Genomic DNA, 26572 nt, shown 5'->3' with positions numbered 1-26572 from the left:
ATAGACAAACTACTCAAACAAATAAAATAAAATAAAAATAAATTTTAAAAAACAGCAGCATAAAAACCTGGAAGGTTTATAGAGGAAAGGTGAGAGAAAATGGTGAAAAATCAATTTTCTGTTTCTCATAGGCACACAGACCCAGATTTATGCAACCCTTTTAATAATGATATCACAAGGAATAATAGTTCTTTAAAATAAATAACTTGTGATAGTTCTACTGATAGGAATATATTACTCTGATGAAACTTGAAATGCCACTGCATGATACGCACGTGTGTGTGTGCCAATTATTGTGGTATTTGTATTTAATTATTATAAGGCTAATATACCTGAGAAAAAGTGTAACACCTGTGTATGTGGTATGCATGTGGTACATAGATATACAGTAGCAAGATTCCCCATACACATTAAAAATAATTTTTAGAAAGAAATTAAAAATAATAAATTTCAAATTGTTACAAATACATCAGAACCAAAAATAAAGTCTATAGTTTTACATTGATGAAAACTAAAATATTAGCTTACCACTTGGCCAGATATGTTGATAGGAGATGAAATTTCATTTCTGAATAGTTTCCGCTTGGGTTTTTTTGGCTGAGACACATTTTCTTTACTCACTTCTACAGCTGAGAACTTTGGGGAACTCACTGTTTCAATTATCTTTTTTGCTATAAGTAAAAATGTTAGTTCTTGTGTTAATTTTCTAACTGCAAGGGTTTGAAATTTTTTATGAAAAATACATACAAATTAAGGAAAACAGTGCACTACATAAATGGTGACAAGATATGACTAGATGATTAAGAAATACATCCAATAACATTCAGCAGAGAGAAGAGAGAAAGCTAAAGAAATATCAGTGAGATTCCAGCATCTTTAAGGACTTATTCTACCCAGAGCTGGGTCCATCTGTGGTAAGCCTGCAAATTTAAGGGAGGTAAAGTCAGGTGTGATACATACACCTATAATCTTGGCACCTGGGAGAATGAGGCACGAAGAACTTGAGTTTCAAGCTATACAGAAAGATCCTGTTTCAAAAACTCAAAACACTAAATTAATGAATAAAGAAATAAAGTGGTAAATCTACTGATAGTCACATATCAAGATACCTATCTGTATAGTCAATAACCGCATAGTCACCAAAACTTTCTGTGCATGCATACACGCATGCAGGCACGCACACACGCACACACACACCAAACTGTTAATAACGGATAGATTCTGCGAAGTAGACTAGAAATTTTTAAATTTCCTGCTGAGACATTAAAAGCACTGAATCAAAACAGTTTGGCAACTTACAGTTGGCCTTCACAAAGTACTTTCTGTCTTGATTCAACCATGATTTTAGTTTTTCCTCCCTCATCTTCCCCCCTTTTGGTCTCCAACTGATTTCATTGCTATCACTCAGGAAATCCCACAAGACAACTCTACACACTGTCTTCTCACCTGGAATTACATGTACATTTATTTTATACTGTTTGGGCATTCTATATTCTACCAGCATTAAAACTATTCCCTGTGGTGAATATTCACATATGTATGTATATAAATATACATGGACTTATTTTAACAAAGTTGTATATTATAAAACATGTCCATATTAATGTCACTGTCCCTTCATGATCTCTGCCTGAGTTCCTGACCTGTGCAATGATGGACTATGGCACTGTCCTATCTATAGGGATAGTTAATGTTTACAAATATGTAACACAAACCAAAACCACTGTAAGGATACAGAGTACTAACAGCAATTACTTCCAGAAGGTCAAAGGGTGCAATCCGACATTTCTATGCCCACATCCCATTTACTTCTTAAAAAGTTTTCCCAAAAATCCCTCATCATCCTGTCTTTCTCCCTCCTCCAGTACTATCTACCCCTTTATATTACCACTACTGTATTAAACAGCCTGCTCTATCTAAATCAGTTACTTAGATGTGAACCTTTCTATTCCAATACATAGTAAACACTTAGGAACATCATTTTTTCATCTGATTCTTCCCACAGTACCCAGGATAAGACAAGGCCTGTTGGCATTAAGCATCAGACTTAGTAAATTGTTCAGTGTATATGCAACTAGACATTAGAAAGCACTCTACCTGTATTAGAAAAGGCCATTTAACTATTCTACAAACCTTTTGATTGAAGAATTGTTGGAGAATGTTGCAAGAAGTCTCCAAATTTCTGTAGTGTTCCCTCTCTTTTTTTAGAGGTTATGTTTGCACTAACCGCAGATGTCTGGCTCCGTAATGAGTAGGTTTTCTTAGATGATGGACATAAGGAAACCTAAGAAACAAATACTTTTTGTCACTGATAAAAAAAAAAAAAATGCCTGCTAATAGGCAACTTCCCAATATGAATTACATGTGCAGGAAATTATATGTGAGTTGCAATTGAACACAACTGAATTTTTGGAATACTACTACTCAAAACGTGAAATCTTAAATCTAAGCTCCTACTTTATCACATAAACTATAGTAGCAGTCAAGCAAAGCAAGGGCAAACCTTTTGTTCCTTCTTGACAGAGGAACTTCTTTGCTCTGAAACGGGGAACTTCACATTATATCTGGATGTAGAATTCTTCTTATTTTCACATTTCACCAAGTCCTAGAAGTAATGAATTTCAGCACTGCTTATTTTCTTGACAATAAGTTTCTTAGACTCAAAAAGAATATCTATAAATGCTACATTACTAATTAAGACAGCTCTTCAACAGGGGCATCTTGTGTTCAAAATTCAATATCAATGTTGGAAAATGTTTGGTTGTTTTTGGTTTAGAGAAAGAACATGTTACTGGGTAAAAGACAAAAATATAAATCACAAGGCCCCACAACAAAGAGAGCCCAGCTTAGAACACGAGGTGTACTGAAGTTGAAAAACCATGGGTCAAAGTGAGAACTTAGCAATGGGATGGCCTGAGATCAGTGAAGAACCTCCAAGAACATGTTTCTCCTGAACTTCACTTTAAATAATGTACAGGTCCACATAAATCAGTTCCCATCTCCAAAACATACATGCCTAAAAGCTCTCATTGAAATCTGGAAACATAAAAAAAATAAATAACTAAAACTTCACAAAGGTAAAAAGGGGAAATAGGAAGTGGCACAAGCCCAGAGCTGGAGAGATGATTCATCTCAGCAGCGAAGCTCAACAAATGTACTTCCTCTATAGCTGAGTGTGGCACACACCTTTCATTCCGGCACACACCTTTCATTCCGGCACACAGGAGGCAGACAGACCTTTGTGAGTTCAAGCCAACCTAGTCTATACAGTGAGTTCTAGCAGTCAAGGCTATGCAAAGAGATCCTGTCTCAAGAAAAAAACAAAAATAAACTACACTAGCTACTTTTTCAAAGGACCCAGGTTTGATCCCCAGCACCCATATGGTAGTTCATAACCATCTGTAACTCCAGCTCCAAGGTATCTAACACCTTCTTCTGACTTCCATATGGTACACAAATATAAGCAGGCAAAACACTCATCCACATAAAATGAAAACAAATAGATCTTTCTTAAAAGAAAAAAAGAAATATTACAATATTTCATCTTTCCTAAATGGGCATAGCATCTTACTCTTCATTTCCCCACACAACCTTACATAGGACGAAGACTTCGGGGGGTATATTTCTGAACTTACCTGCTATCATCTTAGCTGTAAATAAAAGAGTTCACATATACATGAAGTGAGGAAAGTACAAGTAGAGAAGGAGAGAAGAGATCACAGCCAAACATCAGAATCCAAGTAACAAAGTAGAGGGTATAGAGTGTGTCATAAGCAGACTACATGAAAAGTTTAACAGTAATCATGAGAAGCAAATAAAGATGCCAAGGCTGGACCATCACATTTGGCAAGCTCAGTAAAGAGCTTCTAGAAGAATTTACCGGAGCACTGTTGAATATATTTTCACAGGGGCCAAAGGGCTGATTCATTACAATAGTGAAGATGTACCAAAATCAGACATACCAAATCCTTCTTAATACTAGAGAGAAACGTACCAAGGAAAAGTCAATATAGCAGAGAAGATGAAATTCAAATATTTTAGTCATATTAAAAATATGCTTATCTTAAAAACAAAAACAACTTTAAAAATCTAACTAAAACTCAAGGTACTCTATGAATCACAAGAAAGCTCTGCTCAATGATAGCCACTCGGAATATGTTACCTGAAAACCGCCAGCCTCAGGAATATAATAACTACTATTTTTATTCTTCCACCACTTGAAAATACATTACTCTTTAAAGGAGTAAAAGAAAATTGGAAAAAGATCTTTTGCCAGACATTTTAAGCATAAAACGAGTAACTTCAAAAACTAAGTATTATCATTTATTATATACGTCCCACAGAAAGAGAGAAAAAGAAGCATTTTAAAAGCGTTAACACTGGGACTGGAGAGATGGCTCAGTGGTTAAGAGCACTGTCTGCTCTTCCAACGGACCTGGGTTCAATTTCCAGCACCCACATGGCAGCTCACAAATGTTTCTAAAGCCAATTCTAAGGGTTCTGACACCTTCACATTGAAGCATGTAAAATAAAAAATTAAAAAAAAAAAAACCACATTAATATATTACTTCAGAGAAGGAAGGACCAGAAGAATTATGTGACTCTATCAACGTGGCAATACAAAGTCTGGCGACCCTGCCATTAAGAAGCTGCACTAACAAGTGGTAAAACTTTAACCACCACTACATGAAGATCCAAATCCTAACACTGGCTGATGGAAAAAGAATTTATTTTCCTAAACTTCCCACAATCGCAGAGACTTAAGGTGTTAGTTAAAAGACAAAGCCACTGACCAAGTAAGCTCGTCACTTGAGTTTCTCTAGTTTCCTCATCAGACATTTCCCACTCCACTGGAGATGGTGTAACTAGTTGGAACATACTAGTGTATTAAAATAGTTGTCTGGTAAAATCCACCATCATTTGACATACTACAGATGAATCAAGGAAAAAACTAATAAGCACAGCTTTCTGAGGACTATGAAGCTACTGCATCATTCTTAAAGGAGACAAAACATGCCATAAATTTGTGATGTGGGTCTTTAGAATGAGTTCTTATGAGCACAATAGTGCCAACAAACTTAGCTATAACTACAACTGAACTTAAGAGCAGTATTTGCTTGCTAAGTTTACACATTAGACAACCACTTACCTCCTCCATTTCATTACTCTTCCTCTTCCGTGCCTTGGGAATCTTAATTGTGACTGGTGTGGCACAACCAGGGTGCTTCACTTCCACTTTGTTTGGCTGCAAAGGTGTAAACTGAATCTCCAATTCAGGTTTTGGAAATCGAGTGCTTTGTACATTTTCTGTTGATACTTCACAGGAGTCAAGAACTACAGATCCATCCTAACAATATAAAAACAGGAGAAATGTCATTTATTTTTATAATCACAAAGAATCAATTTTCTAAAATGATGTTCAAGACAATGACCTGAGAAAGAGAAAGGACTGTGGTGCACAACGGCAAGGACAAAAGACTGGTAATTATTTGCATGCTCCAGGTTACACATCTACACTAAAGTAGGGAAAACAGGGTCAGGGCATAGACCAAACACCTGGTTTCACTCTCTACCAACAAATGAGTTAGAGGCAACTTAAGAGACTGGCATTACCCAAATATTTATAATCCTAAGATCGATGTATGTAAAAGATTACTGGACCTCACTATAAAACCCACTGAGACAGGAACCTCCAATGAAAATTTTGGTGTTTTAAAAAAGCACCCCAATTATATTAGACTTAACTCTAGCAAGAAATGCTTTGCGACTTTTTCCATTTAGGAAAGGGGTCTTTCAGTCTCCTTCCCTTTCATGGTTCCCATGGCTACGAGAAGTTACTGGACAACACGGTTCTTTAAAGAACAATCACAGGAGCACTGTCACTTCCACCCTGACCTTGTCCCCTTGGGATGCTTTCAGGATACTTCCCCTATTGAAAACGTCCCAAACCCAAATCCAGCCACTATACTGTGAGAGGCTCAAGCCTCAGCAGAGGTCACACACACATAACATCGTTTTAGCTACCACCATGCAAAATAAGTCACTTGGTCTTTCAGCCTCATTGATGGTGTCAATGTTACAAAGACAGTAAAAATACACCAAAGAGAATGCTACATTTGATTCCTCCAAAATAATGAAATAGACAAAAACTTCTAGAATTATATATAGGAAACTGGAACCATGAGACTTTAGGACAGAGTATATAAATTTATAAGGAAAACAATGTTCCATAATGTGCTCAGCAAGAGAAGAGCAGAAGGACTGTTGGCATGATACTATGTTCTCTAATCCACCCATAACATCTCAGGCAAAATACTGTGTGTCTTGGGATTCCTTCTATGCTTCCACTACAGTAGTACTACTCTGTAACAGAAACTTGTCTCCAATATTCCTAACTCTTTGCAGATGACAATCATGTCTCATTTATGTTTGTGCCCTTGTGCTTAGCAAAATTCCCAACGCTGAGTAAGCTCAATAAATGATTAAAAAAGAAATTTAAAATAATTGAAACATTTAGGTAGTATAGCACATTATTTATGTATTTAATAATTCAAACTGAGAAATTCTAACTGAAACACAAAACTCTAAATCCAATAAAAATAAAGTGAGTTCACATGGCTATAAGATGTTGGTGGTAGTTATTACAACAGATAAAATTTCAAAGCAAAGTACTATGAAAACAAAAATTGACCTTTATTTTATCTTTTATAAGATATTCTATTTCTGACCATAAAGTTTATTTTTATTAACATTTTAAAAAGGAAGCAAAAGCCTGTGAGATGATCTGAGCTTGATCTCCACAGCCTATATAAAGGTGGAAGAAAAGAATCAGCTTCCCAAGTTTTCTCTGGCCTTTACATGTGCTATATGGCACACATACTGACTTCCCCCCGCCCCCCAAAAAATAAAGAAACTAAACTAAAATAAATAAATAAAAGACAAACGTAATCTGGGGGGTCTAATTTCACAAGGGTGTCTAATTTTCCTTCACTTAGATGAGCATATACGTAGTTAATTATGTAGCAAGGTACGTACACTACTTGATTGCATTATACTTGCTGATGATTAACAGCAGGTGAAGAGAGCAAAGAAGTAGCTATATTACCAAATACCTACCTCTGCTGGATTCCTAGAAATTTTAAAACTTGTTGATTGAGGTTCAGTTTCAACTCCACCAGGACTGAAGGAATCATATTCGGACTTGAGATTTGTGGTTTGGTTTTCCTGAAATAAGGAAACATTAAATAAAATTACTATGAATCTGAAAATAAATACTTAACATAGAATTTTTGAAAATAAGACTTGTACAGACTATGTATTAAAAATGTAGGTATAAAACACTTTCCACTGCTTCAACATTTTCATCTTTAGACTCAAGAAAGGCTGGGCAACTTACCAGCCTCTTCTGAGTCAGACACTGATGAAATTTGAAAGACTGAACCCAGTTAACATTTTACTTTTGTTATAATTGTATAGTTAAGTCTGGAAGAATCACTTTTAGCTGGGCATAGTGGTGAAGGGTTGTAATCAGCACTCAGCAAGAAGCTGAGGCAGGACAATCTTGAGTTCAAGGTCATAGGAAGACCCTACTTCAAAAAGCAAAAGGCAAAAAACAGAATGGGACTGGTATGGTTGCTCAGCAGGTAAAAGCTGCTGCATCTCAAGTCTCACAACCTGAAGGCCATCTCTGGAACCCATGGTGAAAGATAAGAACTGAGTTCCAAATGTTATCTTCTGACCTATGCAATGAGTATGGGCATCTTCTAAACAAAGTGACAGACCAAGCTGTGTTAAATGACAGAATCTCTACTTAGCTACAACTTGAATCCCAATTTTGATGAAATAATTTTTTAAAAACTAGTGGTGGGTTAGCAGGACGGCTTAGCAAATAAAGACACATGCCACCAAGCCATAACAGACTGACCCTGAGTTGGATCCCATAACCTACAAAGCAGAGGGCAAGAGCCAATTCTATGTTTATCCTCTGACATCCAGAAGCATGTTGTGGTCTGTATGTACATGAACGCACACACACACACACACAAAATAAATACATGTTAAAAAAAAAGTGTAAGAAACCTAGAGGATAAGTAATGCAACCAACCTTAAGACTTCTAGAGAAAATAGTAACTAAATCTTTTCTTACAAGTCATTCTTGTCATTTTTGTTTAAGATAGGGCCTATTCCAAAACCGTACTAATGTGACTCATAAAAGAAATATTACATATTTTAAGTTAATAAAATCCAATGTTTATCTTAGCTCAGCCATCCATCCAAATGTACCCATGTTACCTCCTTAGTATTGGCAAAGAATCTACTGCATTTATAATGGGGAAAACAACTCACAAACACTGGCTTCCCCTGTAGTTAAGACTGTACTTGCTACCTTTAAGACAGTGTTCCCTATTTTATTGATCGGTTTTTTGAAAGAGTCTCACTATGCAGCCCTGTCAGGCTTGGAACTTGCTATGTAGACCAGGCTAGCCTCAAACTCACACAGATCCAGTTCTACCTGCTTCCCAAGCTCCAGGATTAAAAATGTGCTACCATACTTAACACATTGCCTATTTTAGATAGTTTAGAAATGCTCAGTATTTCCCACAAGGATCTTTAATCACAGTGACAGCAGTCAAGATCTAGTTTTCCTAACTTCCTGTTCTATGCTATTTATACAGCATGATACTACATCTTTTTATGGGAAGGTTTTCTTATGTAAGAAATGATGTATGGCACACACAAAAATGCACACTGCACACTTACATGCATGAAGTCTGGTTCTACACCCAGGCTGGCCTTCCACCTCAGTTTCTGAAACGCTGAGGACTCTAGGTATGTGCTGTCATGCCTAACTAGAGCAACAATTTTGTTTCGTTTTGCAGAACTAAGGACTGAGTCCAGAACTTTGCACATACCAAGCCTTCCACCCTTGAACTCCACATTCCCCAGCCTTAGAACAGCCAACTTTAATAAGGATAATTCATTCCAGAAAGTGTAGTTTCAAATATGTCCTGACTGTTAGTCAGGATGTGCTACCTATAAAAGACAAGCTCTGCTCTTAGGATTTCCAACTCCAATTATAAAAGTAGCTGCTTTTGCCAACTCATGATGCCTCTCTATCACTCTACTTACTTTAAAAATAGTTTGTATCTTCACATACTAAAATTAAGGGTAGGCTAGAATGGGTGCATTGGTGGTGCATGCCTTTATATCTCCACAAGTTCCAGAACAGATAGAGCTAAACTGAGAGCACCCCAATTTTTAAAAATTAATTATTTAATTAATTGATTAATTGTTCAAGTCTCATCAAAACTTCACAAAACTACAATTTCAAGAAAAATTAAGATAACCCTAAATTGGAGACTTTCAATTGCTTTAATAAAGGAAATATAAGCAGGGTATTAAGAGAAGGTGTTATGTTTTAGCCACTGACAAATCATTTATAATAATAAACTCTTAAAATTTAAAATCCATGAAAAATATCCAAAATTTTCAAGTGTTTGGTTCCTTTCTACTGGGCTCAGTAAGTACAAGTGAGAAGTAATTTTGAGGAAGTCTTATGTTCAACAAGAAGGTACAGAAAGACTAAGAATCCGCTGACCATGCCTGTGCGCTCTGCAGCGGCCCTTTTCAGTTGCTGGATCTCTTCGTCCTTGTGCTTGCTGCTGGAGAGCAGGGCCTTCATCTGTGTCTCCACAGCTGTGACCAGCCGATCCCGCTCTTCCCTCCACTTCTCAAGGTCATCACTTTTCTCGGCCAGCTGCGCTGTCAATGTTTCCTAGTCAATAAGCACAAAAGATACTGAAGTATAATGACATAGGTGTAAAAATGCCAAAATGGAACCCATCACCTTGTTTCCCAACTTAAAAATATTAATTTAAAATTTTAACAAAAATCTTGTTTATTTGTTTGTTTTTTAATCAAGACAGGTTTTCCCTGTGTTGCCCTGGTTGTCCTGGACTGCTTTGTAGACCAGGTTGGCCTCGAACTCACAGAGATCTACCTGCCTCTGCCTCCCTGAGTGCTGAATATAAATCTCTGTAATGAATCTAAAAATGTTTTAAAATTTTTATTAAATATAACACAATAAATATAACATACAATATATTATACATTCAATGCTTGTAAAACAAAATATCATCTATTAAATACATATGCCAGGAGTGTTGGGTCACATCTTTAATCCTAACACTCTGGAGGCAGAGGAGGGGTGATTTCTATGAGTCCCAAGCCAACCTGGTCCTACATGGTGAGTTCCCAGGCTAGCCAAGGCTATATAGTGAGACCTGGCTAAAAACAGAAAAAAATAATTTCTACAAATCATATTTGTACTGATCACACCTTTAAAATAATCATATTACTGGTGATTTCTTTCAATAAATAATTATGGTATTTTTATATTATTTCCTCTAATATTTGAATAATAAAAAATAAAATTACAGCAAAACAAATGACACACTTCATAGTTACTAAAAACAGGAAAATGAAATGAGACACTGAAGTGACAACTCAGCAGTTAAAGAAGATGGGCTGCTTTTCTGGAGGACTGAGTTCAATTTTCAGCATTCACACAGAAGCTCAAGACCATCTGTTCCAAGAGACCCAACATATTCTCTGGCCTCTGAAAGCACCAGGCACACACAGAGTACACAGTCAAACATGTAGAACAGCCATACTCGTAAAATAAAAATAGCAAAAGAAAATTAATTAAAATAAAAATAAACATTTAAAAGATTCATTTGTACTGGGTTCAATCAAACAAGCTTGAAATACTTTGTCAGATTAAAGAAAACAGAAAATCTAACTGTGGAAACTGCTGGCACCCCCAAGGAATAACCTGGAGAGTTGCTGCAGCTATAATTAAAAGGTAAGTAAACACTGAAAGTTCCTAGTTTTAATTGCAGAGGAAAGCAGAAATCTTTGCATAACAAAATGAGAAAGTCCAGAGCCACTACAAGGTCTTTCCTTCCAGTGAGAGGGATTCAGGCAGAGAACCAGCGCCATAGCTTGTTATAGCCTCAGAAAACTTTGTACTTTCTATAACAAGCACTTTAAGAGAGAAAAAGGAGTCAAAAGTCCTGTGAAGTGTATCAATAGATCAGCAGAGGAAGGCAGTGGGAGACCTTTCCTCTTGGCACACCACCAAAAAAAACAGTTCTAAAAGCCCCATGTAATCCACAACTTGGCCACTCCAGGCCCTCTATGAACTACACTCTGGGAACCCAGAGCAAGTGTCACTGACTAAACACTGAAGCATAGCCTACAGGACACCTTTAGGCAGAAAGGAAGAAATTCTGAATCAGAAAAACACAGTATTCAGCAAAGCAGAAATGTAGTCCGAGCCATCATCAGCTGGTAATACATATGGGGCCAGGATCAATCAATGGTGTGATGAGTATTCACCAAAACTACCAGTGAAGGACTTATTCAGTAGTCTGAAGAGATTAGGAACTTGGCCAATGAAGGATCATCAGGAGGCCAATGAGAGATCACATAGAGTCATGAACAGGATCTCCCACAAAGCCTGTAAAAGACAGGTCAGAATAAAACTGCCATCTGCAAAGAACACCTAGATTCCAGACTGGAATTTGTATCAGGCAAGATCATAACACTTGAGGAAATACAAATTAAAACTATTTTGAAATTTTATATAATCCTAAGTCAGAATAGCATGTATAAGACCTAGCACAAAAGCAAATAAGTAAATAAATGAGGGAAATCTCAAAACTCAATGACACACCTTGAGGTCTTAGAAAAGCTAGGGCCATGAGATGTCTCTACAGGTCTACCAAGCCTGATGACATGACTTCAGACATACAGAGAGGCAAAACGTAAGTGTGTGCCAATGCTTTTTAAACTATGCATACAACAGAAAGACTAGGAATACTGTTAAACTCATTTTACAAAGCCAGGATTACACTCATACCAAAGCCAAACATGGAAAAATAATCTCCATGATGAACATGAATGCAGAATTTCTAAAACAATTATTTATAAATCAAACTCTGTTAGACCACAAAAACAATTGCTCACCATTACCAAATAGGATCAATTTCAGGGATTTAATAGTAGGCCATCATGCAAAAATCAACAAATGCAGTAAATCACACTAACTAACAGACTAAAGGACAGAGATCACACAACTGTCTTAACAGATTAATAAAGATCTCTGACAAAGTTCAACCCTTCATGGTAAAAAACAAGTCACGTGATAAACCTATAGCTAACTATACTAAATGGGGACAAAGGAATAACATTTTTTATATAAAAAAGAGAGAGACAATGGTGCCCACTTTTTCCACTCTTAAATATAAGACTAGAGGTCTTAGTGCAATAAGCCAAGAAATAAGATATGAAAATAGAAAAAGAAGAAGTCAAACTATTCCCATTGGCAAACAGTATGTTTCTATATATAAAAATATTCAGAAGTTTCAGAACTAATCAACATCTTTAGCAAAGTAACAGCAGACAAAATAAACAAAGATAAATAGCTTTTGCATATACCCGTGATAAACATAACTAAAAAGGGAAACCAGAAAAACAATTCCATTTGTAATGGGTATTTTATTTTTCAAATCCCCAAAAATAAACCTACCCAAGGAAGTGAAAGCCCTCTGCAATGAAAATTTTAAAACACCAAAGAAATTGAAAGACACTAGACCACAAAAGACCTCCATATCCAATATATAGAAAAATGCCTATGTCATCAAAAAATAATCCAGTTTCAATCCAACTTCCATCAAATTCCAATGACACTCTTCACAAATAGAAGAAAAAAAATCAATTCTAAAATTCATATACAACTACAAAGACCCTAGATAACCAAAGCAATCCTGAGTGAAAGGAACAATGGAGAAATCACAATTTCAAGTCATATTACAAAGCCACTATGAAAACAAACATGATACTAGCATAGCAACACAAATGTATTTCCATAGGAAATAGAAAAGAGAACATAGACTTAAACCCACACAGCTACAAACATCTTATTTTTGACAAAGATACCAAAACACAATGAACAAACATAGCCACTTTATTTAGCACATTGTACGAGGATACCCAAATGCAGAATAAGAATGTAAGACTCTATCTCTCTCATCCTGAACAAAAATACATTCAAAATGGATCAAATGGTCTGAAGCTCTGAAGCTGTTGAAGGAAAACTCTCTAAACATAAGCACAGGCAAAGTCTTTCTCCATTAGCTCAGGAAATAAACTTAAGAACTTAAGGATTTTTAAAAAAGTAAAAAGCTCTGCATAGTAAAGGAAATGACGAAGTAAAAAGATATAGAATCTTTGCAAGCTATACATCTGACAAGAGTATTACTATCTAGACATAAAACACTCCAAATATTAAACATTAAAAACAAAAATCAAGAAAACCATTTGGGCTAATGAGAACATACAGTTCACTAATGATGGAAGTACAAACGGCCAATGAACACGAAAACTGTTAGGCATCCTTAACAATAAAGAAATACAACCTACTGTATATTTTAAAAGCTGTATGTGTAAGTTTTATTTTTATTGTTGTAATAAGACAACACGACCAACGTAACTTTATAAAGAGAAGGATTATTTGACTAAAGCACTCTGAAGAGAAGGCCATCAAGATACAAGATAGATCTAAGAATCATTGCTACCAACCAATTCATTCTGTAGCTTCTCCCTGTCTTCAGCATATTTTTTCATCTCTCTGTTTCGCAGATTCTCAGCTTCTTTTGCTTGAGTAGTAAGGACTGCTTTTTCTTCTAACCACTTACGTCTATCAGCTTTATATTTCTCTTCAGATTCCTGAGTGAACATAGTAAGTTATTTTCACATGGCTAAGCATTAAGTTTCAATAATATCTATATGCAATCCATCTGTTTTCATGTTTTTAAAAACCAAACAATTGGGTTTTTTTTGTTAAATAACAACAATTATCAATTTATTTCAGACTTTAAACAGAAACATTAACTGGCTTGCTTTCACTAATAAACAACATTTTTCCTATGAAGTTCCTTCATCAATGAGCTTAAGACAAATTACTGGCATTTCTGTAAACACTACAGTGACTCAAATATTGCTAAATGACACCACAGGAGGCTTAGTCTATGATAGACACTTAAAATTATTAAGTGTTCCAAAATAAAACACAGAATGACAAACAACTTGTATAATTTACTAAAAGAACATTCAGAATAAGATGGTCAGAGAATATAGATTAAGTGATTTTCAAATTAGATTCCACAGATCTTTGTGCTCATAGCAACCTAATTTCAGAGACTGAAAATCAATCCAAAGAAAACTCTAAAAACAAAACAGCACTCCATGTCCAGTGGGAGAGACGGCTCAGTGGTTAACAGCACTGTCTGGTCTTCCAGAGATTCTGAGTTCAATACCCAGCAACTACATGGTGGCTCACAACCATCTATGCAAGGATCTGATGCCCTCTTCTGGCATGCAGGTGTATATGTAGATAGAGCACTCATCTATGTAAAATAAATAAATCTTTAAAAATAAAAAAATAAAAATAAAAACCATGAGCACTCCATGTCAGAATTATAAAGTTTGCTTGCAAGATGGGAGATTTCATTATCTCAGAAAAATGCAAACACTGCAACAATCTTAATATGGCTGGTATATTATTTATTGTTGTCACAAGAAATGGATAACTTGTTCCAGATGCTCTTGGATTTTCACAATGGAAAAGATATACTTTAAAATATATAATTAAGCATTACCAAGAAAAGGTAATCTTTGTTATTTTTAGTATATAACTCAGGGTACCTGTACTTGGGAGGAAAAGGCAGGTTGAGTTACAGGACAGCCTGGTCTATATAGGGAGTTCCAGAGCTCCATCGCAAGACACTGTTTCAAAACAGGAGAGTGGACATCTCAGAACTAAGCATGGGGCACACTCTCATAATCCCAGCATTTTGGAGGTAAAGGCAGGAGGATGAAAGTTCAAAGTCATCCTCAAATATATAGAGTGTGTCAGGCTTGCCTCTAGTACTTGCTAAATCCCATAGAAAAGTATTTCCCAAAATACTATATTCTACATATTCTATAAATAATACATTATACCTGAACATGAAGACAAAATATAATACAAAATAAAAAATAGATTTCTTTTATATAGCAAATTTTCACATTTCAATGTACATATATATATATAATGCTACTCTGATTTGATAAGCAAACTTGGAAAAAGTTGACAATAATCAAAATAAGCCTCCATTGGCTGACTTCTCCATAGCAATATTTGCTAAGAAATAGAGTAGGCTATTATATTCAAAGACAGCAAAAGCGGTAACTTAAAAATTACATATGCAAGGTCAGGGAGTGGGCTTGGTGGAAAAAAAGACTCAAAGACGATTCCAGAAACTATGTTTTAAAATATATATGGTGTCGTTCAATCCTGTGACAAAATGTGAGGCAGAGATAGAATTAACCAGAAGCTTATGAACCAGCTGGCCTGAAAGATGCTGCTCAGCACCAGAAACAAGAGATTCTGTCTCAACAACTCCTGAAATCTGTCTTCTGACCTCCACAGGCTGTGGCATGCAAACACACAGACAGACACACACAGCAGTGAGTTACACACATCAAACATAAAATTGAGGACACAAGCACTCTCATTTCACTGGCTCGTAATAAATTAAGTCTTGCTACTTTTCCACAGGTTATTTTCAAAGTGAACTGAAAGATTTTTCTCTGTATTACTAATCCCAATGTATTATTTCACCCACAAAACAAGTTATAGAACATAAAATGCTGAATTCTCTTATCAGAAATACAATGGACTGCAAGATTCAGAAAGCTGTAAGAGGAATGATACCTGCAGCTCGTCCTGAAGCTTACTGAGCTTCTTATTAAGCACGTCTGTGTCATCCTGGGCTCCTTTATTTGACCTTTGATTACTTCTAGTTTCCAGATCTTTGAATTTTTCTTTCCATTTATCCAATTCTGATTTAAAATACACACAAATGTCATGATATGTAGCAATATGTATGACCGACCAAAAAGAAAACAAATAAAAAAATCAGCAGAGCTCAAAGTACAGACCAAGATGTAACTGAAATTATTCTAACAGCGGCACTTTAAGCAGTCTCACCAAATCCTTTAAGTTTTCTTTATTTGTTTGTATGTATGGGTATGTCACACATTTGCCTGGTACACAAGAAAGTCTGAAGAGAGCATCAGATCCCCTGGAGCTAAAGTTACTGATGATTGTAAGCCACTATGTGAGTGTTGGGAACCAAATCTCAGTCCTCTACAAGGACAAAACTGCTCTTAATCTCTGAGCCATCTCTCTAGACTCCCTCACATAATCCCTAGTGGATAAATAGAAACTGCAGGAATTTCTCATGTACCCAAAGATTACTTTTCCAAATACAAAGTATAAATTTATTTCAAGCTGAATTGCATATGATATAATCCTTGTGGTTCTCAAACAACAACAAAAGTCTGATCTACGAAAATGGATAGAATGGAAAGGATGAAGAACTCCATCCAACAGTAGATAGTTCAAGGGCTTACAAAGTACTCTCACACTATCATAACACTAATGTACAATCACAAACACGCCATACTCATCACCAACCACATTTCATAGATGCAGATAATACAGAAAATTTTATGTAAAAAATGTCACAGAAATAAATACAAATATTTCTTCCCTTTATACCAGACAATAACTAGCTTAATTATTAGTAAGTGTTACAATTTTCAACACATGCTAGAAAAAATGGATGGTGACAGTAATGGAATGAGTACTTACTAAGATAAACAAATAAATGCTAAAAGCCTGCAAATACAAATCAATCAAAGCCTGCTTTTTCTTTACAAATTTTTTTATTTTATATGGATGAGTTCTTTGCATGTATGCATGTGCTCCATGTACATGCCTAGTATCCACTGACATCAAGAGGTACTGGATCTCCTGGAACTGAAGTTACAGATAGTTGGTCATAAGTCACCATGTGGGTGCTAGAAACTGGACCTAGATCCCCTCAAAGAGCTACAAGTGCTCTTAGCTACTGAGTTACTGAGTCTTCTCTCAAGCCCTATCTTGGAGTGTTAATTCTTTATGACATACAATTTTACTCAGAAAAAATAATTTTCATCACAGTGGAAAAAACAAGTATCAAGGTTTTCAATTATTATAAACAACACTACTTTTGAGAAGGAAGAAACAGGAAAATTAAAATACAGAGGTGAGGTTTGTGAAGCAGTCTCACTTTACCTTTGGCTAGCCAATCAGCTTCCTCTAACTTAGCCTCTAGGACTCGGTCTTGTTCTACCTGAGTTTGCTCCTGTTCTTCTAGTGTTAACCTCATATCTTCAACCATCTTCTCTTTAACACTTAGATCTAAATGTTTGAGAAAATTTAATGTTAACAGCTCAATTTGCAGCACCACAAAGAACTCAGAAATAACAAAAAAAAAATAAATCAGAAAATGTATACAGTGAAAATAAAACATAACCACTGAACTTTATGACCTAAATAAATATAAAGATACATCCAGCATTAATGAAAGATTTTGTTAAATCTTCCTGATTAGAACAGATTTAACATAATCACTACCAAGAATACATATGGCTTTTATGTAGTAGTCAACAGACTGATCCTAAAATCCATGTGGCAAATCACATCACCTAAAAGGAGCCAAACAATTTTGCAAATGACACAAAAATGGAGGACTCACACATCTCAATCTTAACACATATTACATTGTTTCTATAAAAATGAGATGCTATCATGAGGACAAACAGAACAAAAATCAAAAACCAAAGACACTCAATTTATAATTGATTTTTCAACAAAGGTACAAAGATAATGCAGTCAAAGAAAATTAGAAAGGCTAGCCCCCACCAACCCTGCCTCAGAGATCACTGCAAAATGGCCAGGAAGAGTGACATCATACACAAGACCTGTACAAAACGTAGCCAGACCACATCCCAGCATGGAGACGGAAACTGGACAGAAAGCCCCACTCTTAGCAGAGAAGCTACTGGCAACTATTACCTGCTAGAGAGAAAAGGTCAGCATTCTCTGAGAGACTAGCCCCTGCTGAGTTGGCCTTGCTCCAATGGAAGGCTACATACCCAAATATAGAAAGGTAGGAAAAACTGGCCTGGAGAAAGAAGGGAAGGAGGGAATGAGGGAAAGAGGGAGCGAGGAGGGACAGAAAGAAGGAAGGTAAAGGAGTCACAAAGCTGGGAGGAACAGGAAAGGCAGAGTAAGTCTGAGAATTGGGAGAGTATGAGATTCTCACAGAACTAATAAAAATAATTTAAAAAATTATTGACCATTACCAAGGAATCAATGTTGCACTGGATGGATATTATTTATTGCTCTTCTAATAATCAATTTTAAGTTTATAAATTATTCAGTGGAATTAATGTTTTTTTACCCTTGATATCTTTGATTACTGTCATATCAATATTTTCATAAAAAATGTTAACTATTATTACAACTATTTAACAGTCAATTTAATTCTAGAACAAGGAACTTGGTTCTGACCTTTGCACACTTTCTCATACTGTTGTACGGCTTCTTCCATTTTCTGATTACTTAACTGCTCCTAAAAAATTAAGAAATACAACTAAGGACACACATAAATCAACACTTAACAATAGTTAATAGTAGGTGTCAGAACATGGTCCAGGAACATAGTTGTGTGAGGAGAATGCTGAGTGCTTGTGAGAACACTAAAAAAACAAGACATGAATCTTGAAATAGCAGTTTCTTAACAACATAAAGTTGTTCTTGGAATGTGCTTTTGTGCTCCTCCAAGGTGTGAATAGGAGTGAGTTTAGTTAAGATTACTCATTATTGCTTGCTGTTGCTATTCAATAAAAATTTTAACTATCCTTTATATACCTCTGGAAAAGACTGTTTTTGCCACGTGTGATTTGTCTGTGCATATCGCTTATGATTGTATACAGCTTGAATTCATGACAACTTTACTCATGTGACCTTTCTCAACCTTCAGCGTAAAAGCTGTCTGAAACTCTGAATAAAGTTGGCTATTGCATGAGACTTGCCCACCTCATTCATTGGCTCCATTCTCCCAGACCCCATAGCCTTTAGAGTGGTGAACAAGCAGGTCTTAATAGGAGCTAGGTGTGATGGCACACATGTGTCACATCTGTGTGAGTTCAAGGCCAGACAGCCAAGGCTATGAGACAAGGAGAGACTGTTGGGGGTTGGGAAGGAGTCAGAAAATAGGCCTAGTAAGATAAGTCATGTGAGTTAGGTGCTCACCAAGCCTGGCAAGCCTGAGCTCCATCCCTGGAATACACAGAATGGAAGAAGAGAAGCATCACAAGCTGTCCTCTGACCTCCACACATGCAATGGGATACACACATCATGGCACACGTGCAACCATACATTTACTCATATACATGCACATATACATAAATAAACGCAAGTGGTTTTGACTAAAAATACAATAAAACAACTTATATCTTAATATTAGTTCTGACTGTCATACCTACTCAATATATAACTACTCAGAAAGAAGTGTGTTCTCAAGTATCATAAAATGCAAAATCAAGGGAAAATGGTAATGCATATTGAATATACAAATTGTTTTAAATTCCCATTATGAAACACAAAATGTAGAAAAAAATAAGAACCCTATATCTAAAGTGCAACTGTAAGGTTTGACAAAAGTATCAGGAGTCTTAAGGGGAAAAGTTCAATAGGGACAGCAAACCCTACAATTTAGTTATAACCTGTCAGGACACCAAGACTACACTCTCCAGTATCTTTTTATCACAATCTCTAGGCCAGTGTTCTGAACCGTCCTAATGCTGCAACCTTTTATTACAGTTCCTCATGTTGTGGTGATCACAAACCATAAAATTATTTTTGTTGCTACTTCATAACTGTAATTTTGCTACTGCTAGGAATCGTAATGCAAATATCTGTGTTTTCCGATGGTCTTGGGCGACACCCATGAAATAGTCATTTGACTGTAAAGGATTGCAATTCACAGATATCTGAGAACCATTGCCCAATCAAACAGATTTTAGGATGGATCGTTTCAGACCAGTCTGGACTACAGTGCAACACTCTATCTGTATTAAACAGAACAAACAATCATATGGTAGTAGGGTCTGGTGGCTTGTGCCTGTCATCCTGACACTTGACAAATATTGACAGAAGACTCTGCCATGAAGTCAATGCCACTTTAGTAGACTACAAAGTGACACCCTATATCAAAGCAACAAGATAAATGTTCAATACAGTAAATGAATGAATAAATGAAAAAATAAATAAGAACACCTTTTATCAGGTAATAGAATCTCACAACAGAAACAAGCATCATTAACAACATAGCCACTACCTTGAGTTGCTGAATGGTTCGTTGTTTCATATCTATTTCCTGAGAATACTGGTTTTTCTTTTTCTCCAGTTCATTAATTTTATTCCTCAATAATTTCTCTTCATCACGCATCACAGATACCTCCAAAGCAAAATTTATAAAGCAAATTGAACATTTTCAAGCTTTTTGTTGTTGTTTAAAATTTATGGCCATGTTTTCAGGTATCTTGCCCTTTAATCCCAATAGAAAACCACAAATACTGCTAAAGGCAATAACAAATTACTAAGAGGCAAACATTCAGCTTTTTACTATTTCGGGTCTAAACATGCTTTCCCTATCACTTCGGTCTTTCTGACTCTTCCTTTACAGCCCCTTCCCCCAAGCAAGTAGCTTCCTGTGCCACACAGCCAACCTCCTTGCTGGTTGAACTAAAGCACCAACACTCCGCTCCCTCTTCTCTTCTCTACAAGGTAGCTGCCAAGATGTACAGCTTGCCTGCTGAGAGGAGGAAAGAAAAGGGGAGTAGAGGGATGAGGAAAGGAGAGATGGGTTATTAGCATGTTTTTGATTTTTTTTTTTCTTTTGTTTTTCAAGACAGGGTTTAACTTGTGTAGCCCTGACTGTCCTGGAACCCACTCTTTAGACCAGGCTAACCTCGAACTCAGAGATCTGCCTGCCTCTGCCTCCAGGGTGCTGGGATCAAAGTATTGAACCACTACAACCCAGCAAGATGTTTTTGATTTTCATAGGAAGGTACATACTGGGGGGAAAAAAAACTACAGAGCAAAGGAAAACTAAAAGGCAAAAAAACAATCATATGCATTACCCTTCAAGGAAAATGACTAGAAGAAAATAAAAATTTCCCCTCCTTAAATATTTCTTTGTATGTTTCACACTTTGGGATTGTGTAATTAAATTCCCTATTTTGAAATTATGTTAATTTACAGCCATACCACCCTCAAGGTGGCAAAAATCATCTAAATCAAATTACAATGAAAATTTGTTACTACCCTAAATATTAACTTTACAAGCTACATTCTATTTTTTACAGAACATGAATTTTACACTTTTTAAAGGAAAAGGATTCTAGTACTGTATGCAAAATATATATGAATTTCATACTTTCTAAAGAAAAAAATTCTAGTCCTATGAAGCATATATATCTTACACATGAATGTGTGTGCGTGCGCACACACACACCATACCCACCCGGGAGTGGAGACATTTATCACCTACAGTAGGTGGGGTCATTTCCAAAGCCATGATACCCACATATTTTTCTCCATATTAACCTTCAGTGTATTTAAGTTAGCTACATTTTTTTTTTTTTAAATTAATGGCACTCACCATTTTAGGAAAAATTCAAGCTCACAGATGTCCTGTTTAATCCTAAATCTACATCTGAACTTGAAACCTAAGGGAGAAAATCTGTACCACACCAAGTTGCCCACACAACTCTTCATATTACTCACCTCCTTCTGTACCTGCTCAATCTGCTTTTTGGCATCATTGAGTTTCTCTTTCAGCTCAGCATAATCTTCTTCCTTCCTCTGAAGGTCTGCTTTGAGAGTCTGAGTAAGAACCGAGTTTGCAGCAAGCTCCTCTTTCAATCTAAAAAGAAAAAAAGGTGACAGACGACTTGTCTACGGTGAAGTACCACTGACTGCTTAGGATTACTGTGTGAAACAGCAACGTGTCACAAAAGTAGACTCTTTCAAACATAGAATGTATAAACTAACAATAGTGCTTCAGGGAGTGTTGTCATGAGGTGTCTTAGGAGTATATTTTTTCATACAACTTTTGTTTCTAAAAGTTTTAATGAACCAAGTTCAAGCGCTTCACTCATCATATATGCTATATTCCACCAAATTAATTAAAGACCCTCTAATTGTTCAAAAATTATGCAGACAAATTAATGTTTGGAATCTGAGGTGCCTTAGTGAATATAGGAGCTTGCTGCTAAACCTTATGACCGAAGTTCAATTACTGGAGGTCACATGTTACAGGAAAGGGACTCTCTCCCACGGGTTGTTCTTTGACCCCACACTCATGTATGCATGTACACAAATGCACAAACACACAATGTAAAATATTTTACATATGTTAGATAGTTTAAATAAGACTTAGCTTACTTTTCTGTTTCTTGTCCTCTAGTTTTATTTTCTTCTTCCTTTAACTGAAGTGACTGTTTCATATCATGCAAATTATTTGTCAACTGTGTGATTTCTTCTCTCAACTTGACTTCCTTTTCATGTAAATCTTGGGTACCTTTGATGTGATCCTGACAATTTGCTTCAGATTCCTTCAGACTTGCTTCTAGCTTTAAGATGGCAGATTCCTTGTCTAAAATGTTTTGCTCCAACTCAGCCAAACGGCTACACTCAACTTTCTGGGTCTCTACCATCATTTCTAGTTCCTTTATTTTTGCCTTATAACATTTAACATCCTGGGAAAGCTCTGAAAAAGCTTGTTCTCTTTCAGCTGCAAGCTGTACTTGAGCACTGAGACTGACATTTTTTTCTTGCAGTTCTTCTCTGAGCTGCTGAAGAAGACTTTCTTTTTCTTTCAGTTGGTAATCTCTATTCTTATCCTCACTCTCCTTTGCTTGAAGTTCATTATTCTCATCCTTGTAGCGTTTTACTTCCACCTGTAATTTCTCAATCTGCTCTTCCAACCCCTGAATCTGATGAGACTTTTTGGAGGAAGCCTTCACAATCTCTTTACATTCTACCCAAATGGCTTCAATACTAGAGTGGAAGGAACTTTCCCTACTGAGCTCTTGAATGTGATCTTCTTTAGCCCACTCGCTTGACAAGTCACTACCTCGAAGCTGTAGTGATGTGTTCAGCATATTATCCCCTTTAGGACCATTTGAGAGATCCTGGAGATTGAGGAAATCTATTTTTGAAATATGAGAAGGCGAATCAAGAGACCGAAGTTCATCTATTTTTGTTTGCATTAGTTTTATCTGTGCAACATTGCTTTTGATGTTTCTTGTGGCAGTTTCCATCTCCTGTGACAATGTCAGGATCCTCTCCTCCTGCTCTTGGTTCACACCTTTCTGTGTATGTAACTCAGCAACTGCACTTTCATAACTGGCCTGGATTTGTTCCACCTTTGTCCTCAGAGACGAGTTCTTTTCTTCAGAGAAACTAAGCTGCTGTTGCAAACTCGCAACCTGTTTACTTAATTCTGCTTTTTCCTCCTTTTCACTTCGGAGTTCATTCTCATGAATAATTAAAAGTCTTTTTAGCTCTTCATTCCGTTCCTGTAGAGCTCTACTGCCTTCCTCACCTTCTGAAACAGACTGCTGCATTTCTTCACTTTTGTTTTCATCTTCAATAAAGGATGGACGAACAGGTACAAGCCCTTTAAGAGAATATTGGTACTACTGTAAAACACAATAAAGTAAAACTTGCATATAAACCAATACGCAGAAACACCAAAGTGGTAACGAAAAACTGTTTCAAGCTTTTAGAAGAAAAGGAAAATATATAGGACTTATCCATTTACATAAAAAATATAGCTATGTGTCAGAGTTGGCAAAAGATCTAACAAAGTAATAGTTACTACTTCTGAGTACTCACTTTGTTATCATTTCTAATAATTGTTATTTAACTTTAATTCTAAAGACCTTTATCTAACATTATGGAACAAAAGAGAGGGAATTATAGTGAAATTCTAGCAATCAACTATATCCTAAAGAACAGTTTCAAAGTAAAGTTACTGTTAGTGATTTACAGATTGAAAAATCTTATTAAATTTTTTCCTGCATAAAAGTACACGGGGGTTGAAATTCTCAAAAGTCACATAGCATCAGAAGTTAGGACATATAGGCCCACCTTTCACTAAGTCATCAGTAAAATGCTAAATCCTGATCCTTTACTCTAATGGAAAAATGAACCAGGGCTAATAGGTCCTGTGTTTTAGGTATAAAGATCAAAGCAAGTGCTGTGCTTCAGAGATAAAACAGCTATTAGCGAAATCTAGAAAAATACAGAAGGATTCAACTAATTAAACATGAATTTAATGTATGTTTGCAGGCTCACTGACTACATTTCTAGGATAAGGGTAGCTCTGCTGGCCCTGAATCAGAGTCTCAGTTGGTAAAGTGCTTGCCATGTAAGCATGAGGATCCAAGAACGATCCCTAGAACCCATGAAAAAAGCTGGGCGTGATAGCACACACCTGAAACACTAGCACTGGGAAAGCTTAGAAAACTGGATGTCTGTGGCTCCCTGACCAGCAAGTCTAGCCTAATCACTGAGCCCCATGTCTCAGGGAGAGATCCTGTATCAGACAATGAGATACAGGCTAGAGAGATAACTCCATCTGCAAAGTCTTGTCAGGCAAGCGTGAAAGCCTGAGTTTGATCCACAGCACTCACATAAAAAGCCAGGCCCAGCATCATGCACTTGCAATCTGACCACTGGGAAGACAGAAGCAAGAGCTCAAGTTCAGATCCGATGTTAATATTTTCTCTTCACGGAGTCGATTTTTGTGCAACGTAAGAGATAAGGATCTACCTTCATTCTACATGAACACAGCCAGTTTTTCCAAAACATTTGTTAACTCTGTTGTATTTTCTCCAATAAATATTTTTTCACCTTTGTCAAAACTCTAGAGGCTTTAAGTGTGTAGGTGTGTGAGGAAGATTCCGGTGTGAGATAAACGAGGTGGAAATGGCCTACATGTGGGTTAACATTCTATGGATAAGAAGCACAAAACAAGACAAGCAGTAGTGTTCTCTCTCTGCTGACGCCCTCTGCTGCTGGCCTACACCGTGATGAACTAGACCCTCAAACTGTGAACCATAAACCCTTCCTTCATTCAGTTGCTGTGTTAGCCATGAGCAGCTAATATAGGTCAATATAATCTTACACCATAAATATGACCAAGAGTTCTCTATTTCGTTTAGTATGGACAACCTTAAAAGCTCACTAGATAAAGTTAACTGCTTATATAATTTTAAATGTGTAATTTCTTGGCTCAGTGATAAGAGCACTTGCTCTCTGAAGAGAGCCAAGATGTTCCCAGCACCCAGATGGCGGCTCACAACCATCTGTAACTGCAGTTGCAAATCCACTGCCTCCTTCTGACCTCCAAGGGCGCCAGACACACTCATGGTGCACACAAATACAAGGGAGGATATTCATACACATGAAATAAAATTTTAAAAAATAAAAATAATATGGTAAAATATTTATAATTTATACTGTCTTTCTCACCTAAAAGAAGAGGTAAAACTTTTGGCACTGCCTGGTGTACAGCCTCTTTCTATCTTTTTTTAATGTACTTTTGTTGTTCTACTGACACACAGTCTTGACATGTAGCCCAGGAAGGCTTCAAACCCACACAAGCAGGCCTGAGCACTCTGAGGTCTAGGACCACAGGTAGACACCACAACACACAGCTGTTAAAACCCCTCTTTCTTAAAAGAGTGTATTTTCAAAGGTTTTCCTATATTTGCAATTGACACTTTGCTAATTATTTCTTTAAAAAAAAATCACACTTTACTATAAAAGCCTTTTTTAACATATTTGACCTTTTTTAAGTATTTAAAAAAAAGTTATCAATTAACAGTATTTTTCAACAAACTTTCCTCTAGCATTTGAAATACAACTCAAGTACAGTTTTGTTAGTAACATCTGGCTCAAAGTCTGTCAGGTATCCTCTTTTTATCCAAATGAATAAAAAATGAAAAGTGAAGAAAAGAGTAAGTACAGATTTTGGCAAAAACACAAACATTTTATGAATGTGACTTTCACCTATTAAAACCACAGAATGAAATATGAGGCAGAGAATGATAAAAGTTCAGTATCTAAAACCTTATTGATTAAATAAAAGATTTTAAGTACACATATTCCCTGATACATTAGAACACGTTAACAGGAGCATTCATGGTATTTAGGTTTTCCTAAAGCCTGATATTGGTCCAGCACCTCGTGAAGCACCTTTTGGGTAGCTGGAATGCCAGTACCTTTCTTTGCTGGTGGTTCACCTTGGTGAAGTCCATCTTCATTTAATCTTTTCCTTTCTGGATGTGTCTGGGTTCCGCCATTCTTGGGCATTTCAACTGTTTCATCACAAGTTGATTTATTACTGATTAAAGATGTATCCGACTGAAACAAAACAATTAAAATCAATTCTAATGCAAAAAGCTACAGCAAACATAGTAACTCCTCAAATTATCTCTCTTCAGTTTATTCTCAAATTCTGAAACACTTTGCAAGCTGTTTAAGTGTCACCCTAG

At 36.3% G+C, this 26572-nt stretch overlaps 1 protein-coding gene across 2 annotated transcripts in view; it reads right to left on the bottom strand.

Moving 5' to 3' along the window:
- The window catches only part of Kif20b (kinesin family member 20B), a 56528-nt gene that overhangs the window by 1200 nt on the left and 28756 nt on the right, over positions 1-26572 (bottom strand). For both annotated transcript variants that reach the window (XM_060388553.1, XM_060388558.1), the window contains exons 18-31: positions 26300-26441; positions 22452-23688; positions 21792-21930; positions 20341-20460; positions 18509-18569; positions 17228-17353; positions 15821-15948; positions 13645-13791; positions 9599-9775; positions 7117-7224; positions 5150-5347; positions 2504-2605; positions 2134-2284; positions 529-671 (exon numbers count right to left, since the gene is read on the bottom strand). In XM_060388553.1, the coding sequence (XP_060244536.1) occupies positions 529-671; positions 2134-2284; positions 2504-2605; positions 5150-5347; positions 7117-7224; positions 9599-9775; positions 13645-13791; positions 15821-15948; positions 17228-17353; positions 18509-18569; positions 20341-20460; positions 21792-21930; positions 22452-23688; positions 26300-26441 (2979 nt within the window). The remainder of the gene's footprint in view (positions 1-528; positions 672-2133; positions 2285-2503; positions 2606-5149; positions 5348-7116; positions 7225-9598; positions 9776-13644; positions 13792-15820; positions 15949-17227; positions 17354-18508; positions 18570-20340; positions 20461-21791; positions 21931-22451; positions 23689-26299; positions 26442-26572) is intronic.

This window comes from Meriones unguiculatus, chromosome 1, assembly GCF_030254825.1.
Source record: "Meriones unguiculatus strain TT.TT164.6M chromosome 1, Bangor_MerUng_6.1, whole genome shotgun sequence".
In the NCBI taxonomy this organism is placed as follows: domain Eukaryota; kingdom Metazoa; phylum Chordata; class Mammalia; order Rodentia; family Muridae; genus Meriones; species Meriones unguiculatus.
The sequence above is the reverse complement of the archived record's forward strand: the minus strand, read 5'-3'. Positions and strand labels throughout refer to the sequence as shown.